General features: G+C 40.6%; 2 protein-coding genes across 2 annotated transcripts; one reads left to right on the top strand and one right to left on the bottom strand.

Annotated features, from left to right (window-relative positions):
• Positions 1-185: 185 nt before the first annotated feature.
• LOC134586821 (CDK5 regulatory subunit-associated protein 2-like) lies at positions 186-2,814 on the bottom strand. The gene has a single exon (XM_063442684.1). The coding sequence runs from the start codon at positions 2,638-2,640 to the stop codon at positions 190-192; it is 2,451 nt and encodes an 816-aa protein (XP_063298754.1). The 5' UTR covers positions 2,641-2,814; the 3' UTR covers positions 186-189.
• Positions 2,815-2,887: 73 nt separating this feature from the next.
• On the top strand, positions 2,888-16,492 carry DONSON (DNA replication fork stabilization factor DONSON). The gene is made up of 10 exons (XM_063442696.1): positions 2,888-3,477; positions 5,147-5,218; positions 6,642-6,842; positions 8,575-8,753; positions 9,367-9,545; positions 10,820-10,934; positions 11,468-11,563; positions 12,305-12,503; positions 13,210-13,416; positions 15,524-16,492. The coding sequence occupies exons 1-10, from the start codon at positions 3,103-3,105 to the stop codon at positions 15,659-15,661; spliced, it is 1,761 nt and encodes a 586-aa protein (XP_063298766.1). The 5' UTR covers positions 2,888-3,102; the 3' UTR covers positions 15,662-16,492.
• Positions 16,493-19,035: the final 2,543 nt, after the last annotated feature.

Raw genomic sequence — 19,035 nt, forward strand, 5'->3', positions numbered from 1 at the left:
ATTTCAAATAAAAAAAATCAAATCAGCTAAGATACTGAAATCTGCCTAAAAACAAACACTTCTTATAAAAGCATGTTAGCATTTGAATTTAGTTGTGTTGTGCTTTCAATCCTATAAAAAGATTTTAAAAGTTTGAAAAATAAGCTGTAAAAACACTTATAAAACTCAGTTAAGAAATACTTAAGGCTTTCAGTGATGAGTCTTGACAGGGTGCCTCTCTAGGTTATGTCTAGCTTTCCTTAAGATTTTGTGAGTCATTGAAACCTGTTCAAGAATAAGTTTCATACTGTCCTCCATTTGATTTTCAGAATAAAAACGATTTGTCATCTGAGAGGAAAACTGATTCTGCTCAAATAGATCCATTTTAAGTCGTGCAATTTCCATTCTCAATTCTTCATCCTCACCGACACTGTGTGTTTCAGGAACACGTAAAGGTAAGGAAACTCTCCACAAAAGGTTCATTAAACGCATGGCCTCCTCCATAGACTGTGTTGTCCTTCTAATTTTCTCATACATAATGCTCCCAAAATCAGCAGCAATTTTTGAAACTGCAGTGTTTACACCATCATCAAACCAAACCTCTATTTCATGTAACATACCCCTTCCTTCCAGAATCTGTTTCTGCAGAGCATCATAATCCTCTAGCAAGCCAAGTACATGGCGACCATTTCGGTCTGACCACATACGATATCCAGGAACCAGGCGTGAAGGAGTGTGTGATGACCCATCAGCAGAATAATCACGGAGGTTTTCTCCACCACTGCATTCTTTAATGAAGTGTTCATCTTTTTTATATTTCTCGATCTCGAGATACGCATAATGTAGCTCTTCACTCAGTTTGCGGATTTGGCTCTTGTAATTTTGTAGCTGCTCTTGAATTTTTAAGTTATCTTGTACGTCAGACAAACACTTTGGAGTATTTTCATGAGAATGCATGCATACTGAAGACTTCAGTAGAACCGGAAGTCTGGATTTTTTGGAAAGCTTATTTAAATTATCATTTTGTTCACCATTTATTTCTTTAGGACTTAACTGGTTGTTCTCTGTATGACTTTCAATTGTCCCAAAATCCACCAATGGATCTGCATCTCCTCTATTTTGATTGTCTGGTGTAGACATTTTCTCATTACAAACTGTTTTTTGGGGGAAGCTTTCCATTTGTATGTTAAGAGCTGGGAGAACAACGCTTCTCTCTTGCAGGTCTTCAATTTCAACTTGTATGCCAATATTCTTGGTATGGTTTTCTACATCTTTATCTGAAGAAGCACCATTCACTTTAAAAAAAGTTTCCGTCTGATGAACCACAAGAAGTTCAGAGTGGGAGTAATTTTCACCATGTGTGGTGAAATGTTTATGATCAATATTGCTTTCCCTTATATTTGGTGCTGGATTTTGACAATCTAATAGTGTTTCTCTATCACTTTCTGCTTTATGAGATTGATCTAAAGTATTTCTGCTTTCCATTATTTTGTGAAACCCTTGATGTACAGTCTGGTTGCTGTCGACTGGACACTGGTTGGAATATCCATCAGTTCCATCGGAGTAGTCTTTCATGGTTCCTTTTGATGTCTTGTCCTGTAACTCAAACAGAAGGTCAACATTTTGATTTAGGTGATCAAGGCTTAAATATGTAGTCTGGTCTCCAAGAAATGAAAATGTATCGTTATCTCTACTCTGAGACTTTATCTTTTCTTCCAGTATCTTGCTTAGTTCTTGGTTAGCCTTGATATTTTCAATCAGCTGTCTTCGCAACACAGCAATGGCATCAAGATCCTTTTGCAAGTTCCTACACTCTCCCATCGACTTTATGAACTGTGTAAACATTTTCTTTTCTCCTTTAAGACTAAAAATGAGCTGACGATAATCAGGCTCATCTTCACGTTCATTGTTTTCACTTGTGTCCAAACATTCTTGTTTTTCTGGAGGATTTCCTTCAGAATTCACCAGAGAAGGTTTGATGGACAGCTGAGTCTTGAGTTGAGTGATTAAAGCATCTTTAGAATCCAGAGTTTCATTCAAATGTTCAATTGTCCAATCTTTTTCCGCCAATATGGCTGCTGTTTTTGAGTTCTGTTCTTCGACTGCTGAAAGTCTTTTTTCTGTGTCAAACCTTTGGCTTCGTTCCTGGTCCAGCAAGGCGCCAATTTTATCGACTTCTGCGTTTTTCGTCTCAAGCTCCTTTTCAAGATCTTGAATCTTCTGGAACAACAAGTCATGACCTTGCTCAACTTCAACTTTCTTTAGCTGTATTTTACCCACATCCCCCGTTAGACTTTCCACCGCTTTTGACGCTTTCAGAAGTAATTTTTGCTTTTCTTGCAGGTCGTGTTTCAGGCTTTCCACTTCGACTTTCAACTCGATGTTGGTCCGATGCAGTTCCTCGCTGCTGCCCTCGCAGTTTTTCTGGACCTGCTCCTCCAGGAAATAAATGCGAAGCTTCAGGTTGAAGTTCTCTTTCTTCAGCTCAGTGATTTGCTTTTCAAAGTCCTTCATGGTGGGATCTGGGCTCATGGGGTGGTGCTTGTCTCTGCCCAGTCCTGCAGAGTAGTGATAGTAATATCCCAGGCCGGGCCCTGGGCTCCCAGGCAGGGTCTGATCTATGGTTTTGTCCGAGCAGTCCCCATGCTCATCAGGATCCATTTCCAGCTGCAGTTTCACGAGTCCTCCTTTCTGAGGTAAAGTCACTCGGCCGCGGGCCTGACTGGACTTCTTAATTTCAGGATAGGTGAGCTGGAGGGGGACCGGGCGGGTGGCAGGCCGGACATACACGGTCTGGGGAGGTAGGTGGGGGTCAGGGGGGGTTGAGGGTGTTTCTCAGAGACCTCTGGCTCGTCCTCGGGAGGCGGGAAAATCGCGGTGACGTCACTGGGAGGCGGGAGCGCGCGCTTTTTGGAATTGGGCGAAAACTTGTTACTGAGGTAAAGTGCGGCCGCCATTATACCGAGCCGGACCGTTATTAACAGGCCCGCCATTAACCGGTTATTATACACCGAGCAGGGCCGCCATTATCTAGCTATTCTATACCGATCCGTCCGTTATTAACCGGACCCGCCAGTAACCGGCCTATATACCGATCTATTAAACGCACCGACTCCCGCCGCCATGTCCGACCTGCTGCCCGGCTACTCGCCCACCTTTAAGAAGCCCTCGGAGATCCTGCGGCTGAGCCGGAAGCGGAGCCGGAGCGAGGCCGGTAGCGGGAGCAGAGCTCCTTTCTCTCCGGGAGAAGCCGCCAGGCGGGTGCCCGGGCTCCGGCCCTTCACCCCGGGCCCCCAGCGCAGCGGCGGCGGAGCGAAGCGGAGGAACCCGTTCGCCAGCCTGGAGAATACCGTGTGCAGCCCGGTGAAGAGGCGGGCGGAGAGCCTGGACGGGACCGGCCCGGAGAGAGAACCGACACCGGCCAAGGGGCCCCCCGGAGCCGCCATCACCCCGAGACTGCCCGAGAGCTGGGAGAACCTGGCCGCCAATACAGCGCAGGTAGGAGTGCGGCGAACCGGCAGCTAACGGGTTAACCTCACCGGCCAAACCGCAAGGGGTTAATATACTTTATTGACTAGGGAAGGTTTGAGTGATGGAACGTCGGCCAATCAGAGCGCAGTACGTCACAGGATCCTGCTCTCCTATTGGTCGCGGCCTTAGATGCCGGGATGGAAGGGGAGCTGCCATTGGCTGTCCTGTGTTCACATTCCCCGCCCCCCCGGCGTGCAGCCAGGTGGCTATTGTTTACACTGGGTTTCTGCTCTCTGTCACAGGGCTCATTCACTACAGTGAGAATTCAGGCCAGAGAAACCGAACATGGAGCACGGCTGGCATAGAGAATTCATCCAGCTCGGTTATTATGGCCTTAAATTCTTAATTCACTTTGAATTCTCACTTTATACCAGGCTTCCTCAAACTCCGGCCCTCCAGATGTTGCTGAACTACAACTCCCATGATTCTATGAATGAAATAGGCTGAGAATCATGGGCGTTGTAGTTCAGCAACATCTGGAGGGCCGGAGTTTGGGGAAGCCTGCTTTAGTGGATAAATCAGTCATTGTTCTTAATGTTGAGAGGCTGTATAGTGCCAACGCTTTCTGCAGCACTTTACAATATGACAGCTTTACTATATGACAGCTTTACTATATGACAGCTTTACAATATGACAGCTTTACAATATGACAGCTTTACAATATGACAGCTTTACAATATTATATGACCGCTTTATAATATGACAGTGTAATAACAAGTACAGAAGATTAAGCATTTGTTTTTAACTGGTTTGGAGCATAATTGGAAAATATATGAAGTATAGACTGCTGATGGCCTGGAGGATCAGCCTTGGGGCTACGTATCTAGCACAAATGCCCTAATAACTCTATAACACCTCTGCTTTAGGAAATGGTTACAAATTTAAAAAACAAACACATTTTTGATGTGTTCTTTCTGATAAATTGGTCTAGTTGTATTATGTACCTTAATTAATGCTTTCAGTATACTGGCATTATGGCTTTCATGACAAACACTTTTTGTGAAGCACCCATAAGTTGTATAATATAAGTGACTGCAATAGTGCTGTATACCGCCCAGCTGTATCAAATTCACACTGCTGTCCCTGGGTTTGCGTTCTGGTGACCTGCATCTGTGGATACAGGAGACATGGTCCACATAAATTACTGCGCAGGTTACACTATGCATTCAGCCCATAGAAAGATCTCTGTAAATGCTACTCTTAATGTGGTGGCAGCTTGGAATGCATTCTTGATAGGTTTACATGGGTCTTTTTTATTTTTTTCTTCAAATGGGCCTACCCCTTTGTGTGTCATCAATGCAATGCAAGCTGCGTCATTGGCGTGCCTCTTATAAATATTTCTCACCACCCAGGCACTGTTCCATACCCACCAGTGTTGGGAGGTGTGAATTTCTTATGTGCTCTGATGGCAGTTTGTAGCCGCTTTAAAACCAGTGCATGTAATGGAGCTGGTTTCCCCACAGTTCCATATATGCTGCGTTTATTGAATGGATTATTTATTCTTACACTGATTATATTCTCATTTTAAAACTCTAGTCAAACCAAACCGTTGTCCAACATTTAAACCTTTGCATACATAAAGGAACACCTTCTCTATTTGGTTTCATTTATTTTTGCTAACCTTTTTGATTTTCAGTTTAATACAGTTGACGATATCCTTTTTGAAGATAGTCTTGGAGTTGAGACTGCTGCAACTACAAATGCACAGGTAAGTAAGTTATAATCCCCTCATACCCAACTCTCTTTCTTAAGTCTCCCTAAAATATATATTTTTTTCTATTCATCTCTTTTTAACAAACTTTTTCAGTTGATTGTTGCGACTGATCTTTTGCAAATCCGCCACGCATAATAGGCCTTCCTCATAGGAAAGCATTGACTCTGCTTTCCTTTGGGGTTTTCAGCTTGCTGCATGTCCTCATGCAAAGCTTGAGATGTCCAGCATCATTTCACAAAGTCAGATACTCCAGGAAGCGCCTCTAGTGGCCAGCCAACTAGAGGCAGGCTAAACACTGCAGTTTTTCTAAAACTGCGATGTTTTACATTGCCGAGTTATGGGAACAGGGACACTGCGCGCAGACCACTTCAATTAGATTAAGTGGTCTGGGTGCCTATAGTGTCCCTTTTAATAACTTTTTATTTATGAATTTGCTAGCACAACATATAAGAGAAATTATATTTTAAGTGAATGAGGCAAGTTATGTTGTTCATGACAGCTTTTCCATGTTAAAGCAAGGTGGTCATATACTTTGGCTATTTTGCAACACATGTTGCTAGATACTCCTAAAACTGATCAATATTTGGACAGACTCTTCAAAAAAAATAAAAAAATTGTATCTTTAATATTGAAATTTAGAAATTGTGCTGTTTTGTTTTTGTCGTGGCTAATGGGACACTATAGTCACCAGAACAACTACAGCTTATTGAATTTGTCCTGGTGAGTAGAATCATTACCTTCAGGCTTTTTGCTGTAAACACTGTATTTTCAGAGAAAATGCAGTGTTTACATTACAGCCTAGTGATAACTTCACTGGACACTCCTCAGATGGCTGTTCGAGATCCTTCCTAGGTCATTGCTGCCTAAAATGCATCCAAACATTCAGAGTCTCCTCCCTCTGCATGCAGACACTGGACTTTCCTCATAGAGATTCATTGATTCAGTTCATCTCAATATGGAGATGCTGATTGGCCAGGGCTGTGATTGAATCATGCTGGCTTTGCCCCTGATCTGCCTCTTTGTCAGTCTCAGCCAATCCTATGGGGAAGCATTGTGACTGGATAAGGCTACCACTTCTGCTGATGTCAGCACACTGCTTGTTTTTTGTTTTTTTTAAGCAAACAGCATGCAGGGTGTTTCTGGCTTGAATACAGTAAGATTTGGCTATATTTATGGGGGCTTGATGGTGGTGTTAACACTATAGGGTCAGGAATACATGTTTGTGATCCTTTAATGACAGGCAACTCAGGATAATTGCAAGTAGCTCTCAAAAGAAAATTACAACCTCTAAATATCCTAATATTGTCCTCATGTTTCAGAGTAAGAGTAATTTGTAAAAGTTATAATTTTGCTATGTAATAGGAAATCAGACTGGAGTAAATTAATTTTTTTTTTTTTTTTTTTTATCTGTATACAGTCACCAGAGAAACCAGTGACCATATATGAACAACCTAAGGGATCTGTTACATTTCCTGCCGATTGGAGTTTAAAGACCCGGTTACTTTTTACCTCTTCCCAAAGGTTTTCTTGGACTGATCATTTAAAGGCCCAGGAAGAAGCACAGGGGTTTGTCTTGCATTGTCATGCCACTCCAATCAGGTTGCCACAAATTATTCAGGCAAGTTTTGTTTCCAGAACACTGAGAACTTTTTTGAATTATTGTGATGGTCTGTGACCAGTTATGAGACAGAATATGGTATTTAGGCTTAAATAGCCAATCTTTGACCTAGATTGAAGGCCTATGTTTACCTCTTCATGATGACCTCCATACAGAGGCTACTATGAAAGGCTCTGAAAGCAGGGAGAGACAAGGCTATTTTTTGATTCGTCAATAGTGAGATAATATATAAATAGTGTGTGGCGGAACCAACCTCGCCACTGTGAACTGGAGAAGCCTGGTTGCCCGCCTCTTACCTGATGACTATGGCCCCTGGTAAATTTGTATTGTGGAATGCAATATTTGGGTATGGGATATTTTATATTGATGCTACTGGGCCTTAAAGGGGCATCCGTGGACATATTGGGACGTTTTGGGATAATGTCCCTTTAAGACTGTGTAGCATATTGCAGTAGTACTGTCTTTTAAATTGTATATGTGTATGCAGCATTCCACTGATTGTTAGGTAGAATCACTCCATTCATTATATTGAGTGAAACTACCGAACAGCCAGACCACCCAGGAATAAGTGTGCCTCCAATTACCGTTTGCAACAATGTTGCAAACGGGTAATTGGCAATCAGTGCAGTGTGGTCTTTGTCCTCTGGGTGGCCGCCATTTGGGAAACGAACACGTGGCGGCAGCGGTGTTTTGCCGTCGAGTGTCTGGAACTAAAATTGGACACTCGACTAGGCAAACACCGCTGAGACCTCCAGACTTCCATGGATTCGTGCCACAACTACCGAACGAGCTGCTGTTCGGTAGAAAGACTAATGTACATATGGGGATTCATCCGGACTTCGGTATAACTCTGGATGGCAATCCGTTCGGGACTTTTAAAGCACGATCTGGGACCGACCGCAAGGCCAAACCTCATGGAATTATTTTTGGTTACTTTGCCTGTGCGGTCAGTCAAAACTTTAAAGTCCCATAACTCCCGAACCCTTTATCCGAATGGGCTGATTTTCACATATGTTGTTCCTCCAGACTATCTGGAGATACTGGATTTGTGGATGTACCCCAAGTATTTAGGGTACATCCAAAACTCGGGTAAAACTAAGTACATCTTAATTATGTTAACTGGTTATCTGAGGGGAGGTAGTCTGTGGGTTGTAACCGTTATGCTATTGGTATACTGTAAATCCCGCCCTTGCATGGGAGAATGTCTTAAAAGGAGGTGATGTGAATAAATCTAGAGTTCCTGTTTTTACCCTCAAAGTGAAGTGTCGTCTCATTTTTGGGGGAGGATTTATTGCATGCTGTTTCAGTTTGACTGCTAGGAGTGCAAACCTATTCGTATGGTTCCTATTCAACTGTCTACAGCATTCAGACGCTTGAGAGGATTTATATGCTTCTTCGGTTCGGTGATTGTGGTGTCTGCCAGAGTGCTTGGAGTCCTCAGGAAACGCTAGGAGCATCCTTTAACGGAGGTACCCAGTCGGGGTGCCAGGCGATCCGTTACATGTGATATGAAGGTCCCACTTCTCCAGTGGTTGCTATGCCTATCATTGTAAGCTAGCTAGGGGACCTCCATTAAAATCGTTCACACTGTGATTGCGGCAGTTGTGAGTCTCTCAAGAAACAGCCTGAATGCCTGCCGCACACTGTTTGACACAGAAGTTCTATGTTGTGATTGACCAGTTGTCAGTTCTGTATGTAAATATATTTAACTTTTTGTATTTTTACGTTTTAGGAACCAAAGTTATCCACTGAGCTGCGCTGTGCATTTCAACAAAGCCTTGTCTATTGGCAGCATCCTTCTTTTCCCTGGCTTCAGCTTTTTCCTCGCATTGGAGCAGATCGGAAAATAGCTGGAAAAAACATCCCTTGGTCTCAAGATGATGAGTTGCAACAAGTTTTAATGAGTGAATGGTAAGAAACATATAATTTAATGTTTTTTGTTAGATTTTTAACTATGGAACATTCTTTTTATTATAAACATTCTTTGTGGAGGCAAGTTTTGTTATTTGCTATTTGCATCCAGTTAAAATTCCATAGGTTCTTGCAATGAGAGAATTAATATATCCCCTAGTCTTCAGTCGTTTAAGAAGTGCTTTAAAACCCATCTCTTTAGGAAAGCTTATGGCCTCCCAGAGTAACCTCTACCTCACATACCTGTCTTTTGCTCTCTCTTAAAGGGCAGCACTCTACTCTCTCCTCCAGCCCTGCTTCACACCCACCTTATTTGATTTACATTTCCTGTCCTAATGTGTTTTATACCCCACCTCCTATAGACTGTAAGCTCGTTTGAGCAGGGTCCTCTTCAACCTATTGTTCCTGTAAGTTTTATTGTAATTGTCCTATTTATAGTTAAATCCCTCCGCTCATAATATTGTAAAGCGCTACGGAATCTGTTGGCGCTATATAAATGGCAATAATATTGATATGGGATAGTTTACATTGCAATATCTCAACACTTACAAATTGTTTACAGTACTGAATCTTTTAGGCAGACACTGTATCATTCCCTCTTCTTTTTTTGCAGGGCTCTCAGCTTTACATCCCTATATAATTTGCTAAAAGCAAAGTTATGTCCATACTTCTATTTATGTACCTATCAGTTCACAGTGTTATTTCGGGCAGCCGGCCTTGCAGGTAGCGATGTTATAACTGCCATCATGTCTCCATCTACACGAGGATTGCGAGAAGCAATGAAAAATGAAGGTGATTTTTTTTTTTTTTGTATATAACCTGTCCTTTTCACCTTGTAATTTATCAATCATGGCATTAATGTTGGGAAGTATTTGATCCGTTACGATTTAAAGGCACACTATAGTCACCAGAACAACCACAACTTAATGCAGTTGTTCTAGTGTCTATAGAATGTCTGTGCAGGCTTTTCAATGTAAACACTGACATTTCAGAAAGAACTGCCTAGGAGCACCTCTAGTGGCAGTCAGAATTTAATACATCTTTATGAGGCGATGCTGATTGGTGCAGCACTGCGTCTTGCAGCACTTGTGCTATAGCCAATAGGAAAGCATTGGATTGGCTGAGATCATAAAGTTTGGTGACCTCAACCAAGGGGGCAGAGCATGGGTGGGGCAAGTCAAGACAAACCCGTAAGGTGCTAGAAGTAAATCACCTTTTTACCTAGTTAAAAGGGGACTGGTAACCTAACCAGTGATTTTACAACTATAGTGACCGAAATACATGTTTGTATTCCTGTCACAATAATGTTTCCTGTATTTTTATGGTTGGTTTGTTTTTTGCAGGGGGGAGGGGGAGTTGTTGGAATTGCATTTAATTTCACATTAAGAAATTATATATTTTTTTTCCCTTTTGGTTTATAAAGCTTTACTAATCCAAAACAAATAATCCTGGTACCTTTTATTCAACATGGCTACCGTAAGCATATACAGACAGTGCCTAATATTCTATACTGTTTCAATTCTAGATAAGATAATTTTTGCTGCATTTTTAAAGGGACACTGTAGTCACCAAGACCACTTCAGCTCATTGAAGTGGTCTGGGTAAATAATGCAGTTTTTATAAACGGTGTTATTTACCTTGCAGGGTTAAGTCCTCCTCTAGTGGCTTCCGGCTTCTTAGGCGACTTTTGGTAGTCTAAACGACGCTGGTCGTCCTCATTCTATACATGAGGACCTCCAGCGTCGCCAGAATCACCATAGGAAAGCAATAAATAATGCTTTCCAATTGGGAGTTATGCTGCGCATTAGGTCTACCCCCGCAGGTGGAGGAGGAGCGGGGGTGGAGCCTGACCCAGCACCGAGGGACATCGTTGCTGTATTCAGTTAAGTGCCTAAAGGGGTATAGCGGAAGGGAGGAGGGCACTCCATGATTCGCTAGTGCTAGGAAACCTAATGTTGGTTTAAGGAAACTGAAATCTTGCCTCCAATCGTAAGGTCAAACCTGGTTTTGTAATCTCCTTTGATTCACGTCACAAATCTCAGAAGCTAACTTAATTATTTCTCTAGGAATTGAGTTCTCTTTGCCATTAGTTGAAGATGAATCTAACCGGAAGCAAAATAACTCTGAACCGAGCTCACAACAAGACGACCAGGAACCAGAGTCCTTAAAGACTGGTGATGAGTATGTCAACGTTTCCTATAAATTATATGCACAATCTAACATCCCTTGACAGGCTGGGGTTTATTTTATTTGTGGTCCAGCAAAGGAGTACAAATGTCATCGTTTCATGACAGGTTCACTGTAACTGAACCCCCTTCAGTTTTAGCACTTGAATTTAATTGACTCCAAGCGCTGTAGAGTTTATTGTGTCAGGAATACATCCTCTGCAGTCTCCTCTCTTGCAAGAAGCTCTCCCTTTTTTTTTTTTTTTTTTTTTTTTTTTAAAGCACCAAAACAATTAGCTTACTGAAGCACCCACCTCAGAGCCTGGTCATTGTACAAAATTATTATTAAGACCTCTAGACATTAGTCTCCTGTTCCAGTTTGTCCTCAGTGCAGGAATTTTGCAAAATATACTTCAATAATTAGTGGTGAGCAAGCCACAATTTCCTTGTCCTTTTCTAAATATATGTGGTAAATTTTGAAGAGCTCTCAAAATAGATTAGGAGCAAAAATATTTGTGGCTCAGACATTTTATTATATTTATTTTATAGGTCTTGTGACAGCGATGAAGATGAAAGTTTTTCTTGGTTGGAAGAGATGGGCGTTGAAGATCAGATAAAAAAGCCAGATGCCATCTCAATTAAACTGTATCCTTATCTTAGCAGAGGGAATAATTACATTGACATCTGTCATTTATCTTCTTTCTACATTCTAGACATTAATATGAACAGCTTAACAAATTTGGTACAGAACATTAGGTGTTAAATCATAGTTCATTGTATTAAGGACCTTCCATGTAGTGCTGGGCAGAGAACCGTCACCTGGAGGGAATACAAACCATTAGTATGAGGGACCCCTAGTGTCCTTTTAATATACACTTACTTATGTATATTCCTTTCACTTACACCTAGAGTTGCAAATGGGTAGCCTTTTCTTTTAAAGTGTAATTCTCATGGACTAGGTTGTGTTATATTTTTTCTGTCTGTCGTGGCATGCTATATCGGACAGATTAACGCATGCACCCCAATCTATAAAAAAATAAAATTATTTACATTGTTATTAAAGGGGATTGTAATCCCCCACTGAAATTTCAACCCAAGCAAGAGATAGACGAGGTAGGGATTACTTTGAAATCGTCCAGAAATCTAGAGACAAAGTCCCCAGACTGTGACAGCGCTGCTTTAAATTATAGGCCATGCATTTGTTTTTTGGCTCTGTGTGAGATTATGCATCTTATAATAAGACCTTTGTAGTTAAGTTGATTTAGTTTTGTGCTTTCTCATTTTGTTAGTGGAATTAAACGACTTTAGAGTGTTGCAGTATCCTGGCAGAATATGCATCACGTTTTGCCTTCAACATTTTGTTTACCTTAATATTGACATAACTAGTCGCAAAGAGAAGAATGAAGTAAAACTGGATCATAAGCCAGAATCTCTTGTCTTGGTAAAAGGGTCAAACACCTTTACTCTATTAAACTTTTTAATAAACTGCAAGAGCTTAGTGGCTGCAGCAGGTCCTCAGGCTGGCCTACCTCCGACCCTGCTTTCACCAATAGCATTCCGAGGAGCTACTATGCAGACACTAAAGGTAGTGCTAATGAATGTTTAATTTTTATCTAATATATTTAATATTCTATACGGTTTTGTGTTATAACAGTAAAAATCTCTCAGTGTATACATTGTTGTATGCATGCTGTGATGGTAAAGTATTGTAAACATGCATATATTTAACATACAGGAAGCCAAAACCACACCATACATTGTCAAAGCCAGATATGAGCAGTGAGCAATTTAAGATAATAGACATCTGATGCAGTGACCAGCTTTATAGAACTAAAAGTTTTACATGCAGTGTCTGTAGTATTCAAAAGGATCAGTCAAGTGTGTAGCTTTTACTTAAACCAGACGTGTCTCCATCTTTGTTTCCAAAAATAGGAAGGCTACTTTAATATTTAACACGTACACAGAAACCCAAAACGGCAAGTGTTTAACAGATGCAGTGACTTCATTCCCTCCTACTGTGTGAATATAGTCTGTTTCAAGTGATGCATACACCTTGTATAGAATAATGGTCAGCAATTAGAATCTTCAGGTCTTCTGTTTTGTTTGTTTTTGTTTACTAAGAGAGTCTAATAACAGAGTAAGAACCAGTAAATAGCAGTCCACAAATGTTACTTTTTTTTTTTTTTTTTTTTTTTTTTTTAAGAGTAATTTGCATGCTGACAGATATTCTTTGTTGGAGAAGAACTTTTTATTCCTCATAGCTCAATTTACTTTTTGTTTTCTCTTTATAGACCAGGAGCATAAATGTGAAAACCCAGGTGCTTTCTGGCTACAAGGATCAATTTAGTTTGGAAATAAGTGGCCCTATCATGCCTCATTCTCTGCATTCATTAACAGTGTTGCTGAAATCGTCACAAAAGGGCTCGTTTTCTTCCAGCTTGTATACCCATGAGCCAACTGCAGTGTTCAATACAGCCATCCATCCTGAGCTTGTAAAGGTGAGCTGGACTGCTTTTAGGTTATAGTGCTAGGAGGCTAGAAGTGAAATCTTTTCTTTTCTTACCCAAAGCGCTGCCTCTCAGCTGGAGAGAGACATAATTATTGCATCAAACATTTATATAGCATGCAAGAAGTTAACACTAAGGTAGGGGAGGAATCGGCCATGGTACCCTTTCACAATGTAAGATCTAGTGTTAAAAGAAAGTGGTGGCATCTGGTCCCCTAGCCATCTGATGGGTGAATTTTGGATATGGAAACGGGAATCTTTGCATGGATCCCTACCTGATTGAGCCAGAAGTCTTGGGCACCTAAAGCAAGTTAAACCAAAGATAAAAAGTTACTTGCACACTATTCCAAATACCTGTGCATATTTATATAAATGGAGGTTTTTGGTTCCACTCCAATGGCCATTAGATGTGCGCCCACCTGCCACATAAAGGCAAACCTCTTAGGTGGGTCCTACATTAACAATTAACCTTGTGTGCTTCAGCTTAAGGCAAAGAAAATCTCCGGCAGAGAGAGGTATTTTTCTAAACCATTATATACGTATTAACCATTAACAGCGTGGATGGGCGGCAGAACTGTAACACAGCTGTGTGATACAAAAGGTAAATACAAATACACAAAAATAAGTCCTGCGCTCAAACTCCCACTACTCCTGGTTTAAGAGCAGGACTTATTTTTATGTTTTTGTATTTACCTAAAGCAAGTTAGTCTATCCTCCTACTTTATGGCTTAGGAAACTTTTGGAGATAGCTAGAAGAGGTTACAAGAAATTTGGGGCCTTTCTGGCCATTATCTGTGTTACATAGGCTTTTATAGGGAACCTGAATAATAAAGCAGCATGTGCACACTTTAAGCAGTTTGTGTAGATAACTGATTAAACAGTCAAAGGGGCATTCTACTGCCCAAATTTAAAAAAAGCAAACACTAATTAGTAGATATACCCACAATGAAATCGTGCATGGATTTAATTATGCATTTTTTTCCATTTGGGGCATATCTAGAATCAGCTTGCAAAATCTGCAGATCTCCTGTCTGAAGCCTTTGCAAGCCCTCCCCTTCTAACCCCACCCAGACTTTGAAGCTGTCCAGTCACACACTTACAATACAGCTCAATGAGAAGTCTTTGCACGGCAGATGCTCTGGGCAATTGCTGTCTCTTGAGTTTAGCTCCACTGAGCTAACCAAACCAGGAAGTAACCAGGCTTATACTTTTTTTTTCTTCTTAAATTTTTACTGAAATCTGCACTTTTTGTACTAGAGAAAAGGGACATACTATTCACACAAAGCATTTGAGCAAGTTAAAGTGTTTCCCTAAAGCCTGTAATCGGACTTTTTTTTTTTTTTAGGGGTTTGCAAAGTGAAGTAATTTTTCATTTTTGAGAATAATTTAATCTTTCTAATATTTTGAGTGCACTTTCTTTTTAAGTGGCCTGGATGCACTGGCCCTGCTGTTTCAACTCTTCAATGTAAAACATTGCTGTTTTTGTAGAAATTGTCCACTCGGGACAGCTAATTCTCAGAGCACTGTTAAAGCATTGTGATCATGGTTAACATCCCTGATGATAATCTGCTTCTAATTTAAAGCGTTGTGGAGCTATATAAATACCAATAATAATAATGCATTCACTCGACACTAATTGAGATTTCCTAATTTGGATAGAGACGGTGGCCTGTATTTGTGACAATCCTGCCAAATCAAGACATGTGGGAACTATGAATAAGTCCCTTTTAAATATGGATCGCACATCTATTCACCAGGGTGAATTACTTAAATTTCCTATGCGACTAGCCAGGGCCGAATTTTCACCATGTTTGGGCAAGTGGAAACTTTGAGCCTTGTTGTCATTATTTACTGCTAGAAGCATAGGTAATATCATTTTTAAAGTATTTTAAATTAATTAGAAAAATTATTTAAGAAAGTTTTATGCCTTTTGCATATATTAAGCTTCTGTAAAAATAACAAAACGCCCAGGCCACTCTGCATAGTGAAAATGTGTATCTGTTTTGACATATCAATGTCTGCCTACTTTACATTCCGCAGCTATGTGTCTGTGCATTTATTCTTATGCTTACACCTGTCTTTATTTGCTTGTTTCCCAGGAGAACATTTCTTCTGACCTTATAAACTGTGGCCTGCAACCATCCACACTGGAACAGCTGTCTCAGCTCTGCCAACTGGGGAAGTCGTCCTTACGCCACCTAGAAATGTCAGACTATATGTACACCTGGAAATGCTAGTCACAGGACAAATCCTGCAAATTGAGGCCAACTTAGCCTCTCCATAAAGCACTCTTTGCAGTGTAAGTCTCAAAACAGACTGCTACTCTCTGCCAAAATACACACACAATGGTGTGGTTCATTTAGTAAATTAATGCTGTGAAAGTAATAGGAAACACTGATGAATGACTTTTACATCTTCTAAACATATGCATTTCTTGCTGATTAGATTGCACTATGAGGAACCAGGAGCAATTGTTCACTAGGAAAGACAACCAGTGTCCAAACAACGGCTCATCTACTAAAAACACAAATTACATATTCTTTACAGAGCCATTACCTCTGCAAAATATAAACTACAATATTTCTCGTGCGCACGTTAAAAAAAAAAAAAAATTCTTACACTGCCCCAGAGTCGCTTAAAAAGTCTGTAGTATTGTTATATTTTGATGAATTGCATTTCGGGAAGAATCATGGTTCGTTGGAGAATTGGTATACATTTTGCCTTCACTGCCTTTATGATAAAAGTATTAAATTAATTCCCTTTTAAACCAAATAAGTTAAAATAGAGTATCTAGTTGGCTGTTGGCAATTAACCTAGACCAAACAAAGCCATGCATCCTTAAGGTTGTGCGATATTGTTATGAATGAAACTGATCAACTTTTTTTTCCCTTCTGCAATAACCCCAGTACTAGTAAAAATGCACTACTACTATTCTAGGCTCTGAGCAAATCACTATCCTTTATATGCTAGGAGTCACTGCCTCCTGGGTTCTCTACAAAGTGTTCATTTATATGCTGCAAATTTTGTAAAACTAGCCATGTAAAGTATTTTGTGTCTTGGTTTTATTTTTTTAAATTGTGTGATTGTAATAATTGTGAATAAATACAAACCTCGTTATTAATCAGATTGTCCTGAAGGTCGTTATTTTATTTTAATTTTAATTATGAGCGCAATGAAAATTCAAGGATTCCTTTACAATCGTGGATAAAAGGAACACAGGAAATACTCTTTGCTATATTGGTATACTAACTAACACTGTATACGCCATTATACGACCTATGCCCAGATATCTGATACACACGAAGCATAAATTGTCAGGTTATGATGTACTGGCCAATAGAACAAAAGTGGGAGACTTATTCTAGTGTAAGTGATACCTTAATGTTTAGATATCTTACAGTATACATTTAGTACTGCTTCCTCTTCTCTCCAACTATCCTGTTACATAACAAATAGTGGGCACAGCTTATACTCTCCAGAGACCAGTATTCTAATCATTTTAGAGTGCCAGCGATTTGAGTACTGGGAACCAATCCAAAGATGATTTTAAATCATAAAGGGCAGATGTCACATGACAATCAAAATAAAACTACTGTATACATGAAGGCATCTAGTGTCCATGGAGTGGATAATGTGAGCAGAACACCACTCTTATCAAATGTTTACTACGGAAATTCACCAGTAAGGCACAATATCGATAGCATGGTAATGATACAGAGCTTACTCCTTTTTCTTCTCTGTTTTTGATCAGCTGCTGACAGTTGGTTTGACAGTAGTAAGTGGTGGCAGTGTGGGACACAGAGCTGTTTATCTGGACAAGTTAAAAGTAAAATAAAAAGAAAACACACACACAGAGAAGATGATGTGGTTGGAATCCTGCAGCCACACGGCCAAGCAGGTTGTGTTAAAGTCTGACTAATAAGATATTTCCAATTTGTACCAGTTTCGAATGATGCAATCCTTACAGTCCTTCAAAGTTTGACATAACCCTTCAATTCTCTGTATTTCAACGCCTTCCATTTTACAAACTGGTTACAATCCCATGATGTATGAACACTATGAATCTATAATGGAGATAGTCTGCCTGGGTGCGAGACTTCCTCCAGGAGTGTTCAGCACAATGGGAGCATCTTTGCAGGTAGCATGTTGATTTAGTATGCCACGGTTGGGGGCGTGTCCTCCTCGAGGTGCATGTTTGGAGTGGGTCTGCAGCATTCAAAGCAGAGGTGAGGGTAGTGTTATATGTGGAGATGGCCAGTGAGGGACGGAAGGGATGGATAGCAGTTGTGAATCATTATCAGCTGACAGCTGCAGGAGGTCAATAGAATGATGGTTCCTCCTGAGTTGAGAGGCTGAGGTTGTTGGGTGAGGGGGTACTTGAGAGCAAACGATAAGAGAGAAGAAATTGACTGTTGCAGATATAAGATACTGTACGTGCATAAGAGAAAATGAGGTCAAGTATTGCCAGCTACATGGGTGGGAGAATTAGCCCACTGTGATAAGCCAGAGGGAGGAATTAATTGAAAGTAGTTTAGAAGCTGCTGAAGTCAAAGATGGGTTAATGGGAATATTAAAGTCCCTGAGAATTAGGGATGGAATATTAGAAGAGAGGAAGTAGCCAGGCAGCAAAGTGGTCAAGGAAGATGAGAGGGGAACCAGGGGGGAGGTGGGGGGGTGGCGATAAATAACGGCAATGTTAGCAGAGAAGGGTTTAAAGAGGCTTTACTTTCAGAGTGTCTTGGGTTGTGGGTAAGTTGAAGACCACCAAAGGATAAAGATGCAGGTGTAGCAGTGTCAGAGTGGGAGAGCCATGTTCTGTTAATTCTAGTAAATCTAGGGAACAAAAGATGGAGAGGTCGTGGACAGCAGTGGATTTTGTAATATTGCAAACAGAGCGTGCATTCCAGAGGGCAGTATTGAAGGAGGATTTAGAGGAAGAGTAACATGAGATGGGTATGAGATTGGTGTGGTTACTTGAGTTAGTACATGGTGGGTTTGCTGAGATGGGACCAGGGTTTGGAGGGACATCACCAGCTGTTAGGAGCAGAAAGATAGAAAGGACGTGATCCTTGCAATTGATTCCATGCCCTGAGACACTCTCTCCAGACAAAATGAGTGTCTCCTGCATCGGTTGAACATGTTCATCAAAATGTAATGAGTCTTACATTTGAGATATATATATATATATATATATATATATATATATATATATATATATTTGTGCTCGGAATTTATCTAATACGTAATGGAATGTAGAAGGAGAAGCAAAGTTGGTTGAGGTGTGCCGAAACCAACGTACGAGTAGGCCTGTAAAAGAGGGCCCACAAAGGTGAATTGTTAATATTATATTATAGATGGGTGTAGGTGGGTGGGGACAAACAGCTTGCACAACAAAGGTAAGTAGGGGGCGTAGGGTTTATTTAGGATCATAACTCCTCCCACAAATTCAGGCCAAATGGCCTTCCAACTTGTGCTCGGAATTTATCTAATACGTAATGGAATGTAGAAGGAGAAGCAAAGTTGGTTGAGGTGTGCCGAAACCAACATACGAGTAGGCCTGTAAAAGAGGGCAAAAGGATTCAAAGAAAGCACACTTTATTGCAAGTTTATA

The sequence above is a fragment of the Pelobates fuscus genome, chromosome 1 (genome assembly GCF_036172605.1).
Source record: "Pelobates fuscus isolate aPelFus1 chromosome 1, aPelFus1.pri, whole genome shotgun sequence".
NCBI classification, from domain to species: domain Eukaryota; kingdom Metazoa; phylum Chordata; class Amphibia; order Anura; family Pelobatidae; genus Pelobates; species Pelobates fuscus.